The sequence below is a fragment of the Octodon degus genome, unplaced genomic scaffold, assembly GCF_000260255.1.
Source record: "Octodon degus isolate 3935 unplaced genomic scaffold, OctDeg1.0 scaffold00083, whole genome shotgun sequence".
NCBI classification, from domain to species: Eukaryota; Metazoa; Chordata; class Mammalia; order Rodentia; family Octodontidae; genus Octodon; species Octodon degus.
Genome location: NW_004524659.1, coordinates 304,479 through 306,475, shown reverse-complemented (window position 1 = coordinate 306,475; position 1,997 = coordinate 304,479). Strand labels below are relative to the sequence as shown.

The 1,997-nt window shown below is 38.2% G+C and overlaps 1 protein-coding gene across 1 annotated transcript; it reads left to right on the top strand.

Moving 5' to 3' along the window:
- The first annotated feature begins 1,508 nt into the window (after positions 1-1,508).
- LOC101584573 (60S ribosomal protein L36a-like) lies at positions 1,509-1,990 on the top strand. The gene has a single exon (XM_012515943.2). It carries the CDS (start codon positions 1,591-1,593, stop codon positions 1,909-1,911), a length of 321 nt encoding a protein of 106 aa, XP_012371397.1. The 5' UTR covers positions 1,509-1,590; the 3' UTR covers positions 1,912-1,990.
- The last annotated feature ends 7 nt before the right edge of the window (positions 1,991-1,997 follow it).

The window sequence follows — 1,997 nt, the reverse complement described above, 5'->3', positions numbered from 1 at the left end:
AATCTTTTCTTTCTTATTTTCTCATTACACTGTCTCTGCAGTACCATGCTTAACAGAGACAATAATAGCATCTTTGTCTGCCTGTATGCCCAGAAAATGAACGTCGAAAATTTAGTACTAAAATAACACTTATGACAGCATTTTTCAACATAGCAAAAATGGAAGCAACCCAAGTGCCCATCAACACATGGAGAAAAATATGGTGTATGTGCACACACACACACACACACACACAACACTGGAATATTACTCAACAACAAAGGAAATTTTGACACTTTCTCCAAAATGGACAAAACTGGAAAAGATTATACTAAGTGTAATAAGCCAGACACAGAAAATAATCATCAGAGGACTCTGCTTGTATGAATAGAGCAGTCAAGGAGAGACAAAAAGGAGAATGATGGTTTCCAAAATCTAGAAGATGAGAGAAAAGGAATTATTATTATTCAAACATAGAATTTCTTGCCAAGCAATGGCCATGACTCATCCAAATGGCTGACACTGACAAAGGTTCTACAGTATGAGGTACAGGATCTCAGGATAAATCCTGAGGGGATTTCACTGACCTTCTCAGACCCAAAAGCTACAACTCTTGTTGCACAGGTCCTGCTTTACCTTGGTCTTAACCATCCAGAAGAAAAGTATAAAAACGAAGTATAAGAAGTAAAGCCATGCTATTATGTTGAGCTGTAGGGGACTCAGGTCAACAATTTCTGATACTGCCGGTGAAGTGGAAGACCCAATACTATTATGGACTACTGGACTCTTTTAGAATATTTTGCTGAGTTTACACACCTATAATATTCAAATAACAGAACTTAACAAAAAAAGGGAATACAGATGAATGTTCATTTTGTATCTGTGTATTCAAAGTGGTTAGGATAGATATATAGTTACATTCTCTTAATGAATAGAGTGATTTGTTCTACTGGTGTTTGTAAATAGGATATCATGTCCGCATCTTGTACAGCAATTAACCACTAGGAAGAATGCATGCAATGTGTTAATTATTGAAACTGTCCTACCAATTTGGTTTGAAACTGTCTCATTGTTATTTGTTTCTCAATAAAATCATGGGGAAAAAAACAAGGTTTTATTTGAATAAAAAAAAATACTCAAGGCTGGGGAGATAGCACAATAGAATAAGCACTTGCCTGCAAGCACAAGGTCCTGAGTTCAATCTCCAGTACCACAAAAAAAACCACCAAAAATAAAGATACTGATTGAATAGAGAAACTCTGGCTTAATGTTTACTGATTTACTTTTTTACCCGTACTTTATATTTTTAAAAATGTTTAAGGAGTATGCTTTACTTTTACAAAATTTATTAGGAAAAAACCCCATGACATCAGACCTTTCCATCTCAAACTACCCAATCACAAGTCTCAAGAGAATCTTAAATTACTAAATGAAATTCTTATGTAATTTCAATCATACCGTATGTATATTTATACTACAATGTGCTGTCCTTACACCTTTGTGGCTTTTAAAATAGTTTTTAGCCTTTCCTGTGTGGCACGAGCGGCGTGAGGCGACGAGTTAGGTCGCTGGGCTTCTCGTTTTCATCGCGTAGACAGCTCTACCACCAAGATGATCAATGTACCTAAAACCCGAAGGACTTTCTGTAAGAAGCGTGGCAAGCGTCAGCCTCACAAAGTGACGCAGTATAAGAAGGGCAAGGATTCCCTGTACGCCCAAGGAAAGAGGCGCTACGACCAGAAGCAGAGCGGCTACGGTGGGCAGACGAAACCCATCTTCCAGAAGAAAGCTAAAACGACAAAGCAGATTGTGCTCAGGCTTGAGTATGTGGAGCCCAGCTGCAGATCGCAGAGAATGCTGGCCAGTAAGAGGTGCAAGCACTTTGAACTGGGAGGAGACAAGACGAGAAAGGGCCAAGTGATCCAGTTTTAAGCTCGTCCTTCACTTTAAGGCAAATTTATTGAAGTTATAGAAAGATTAGCTGTAGGAAAATAAATGCAGTGGTAACCACAAAAAAA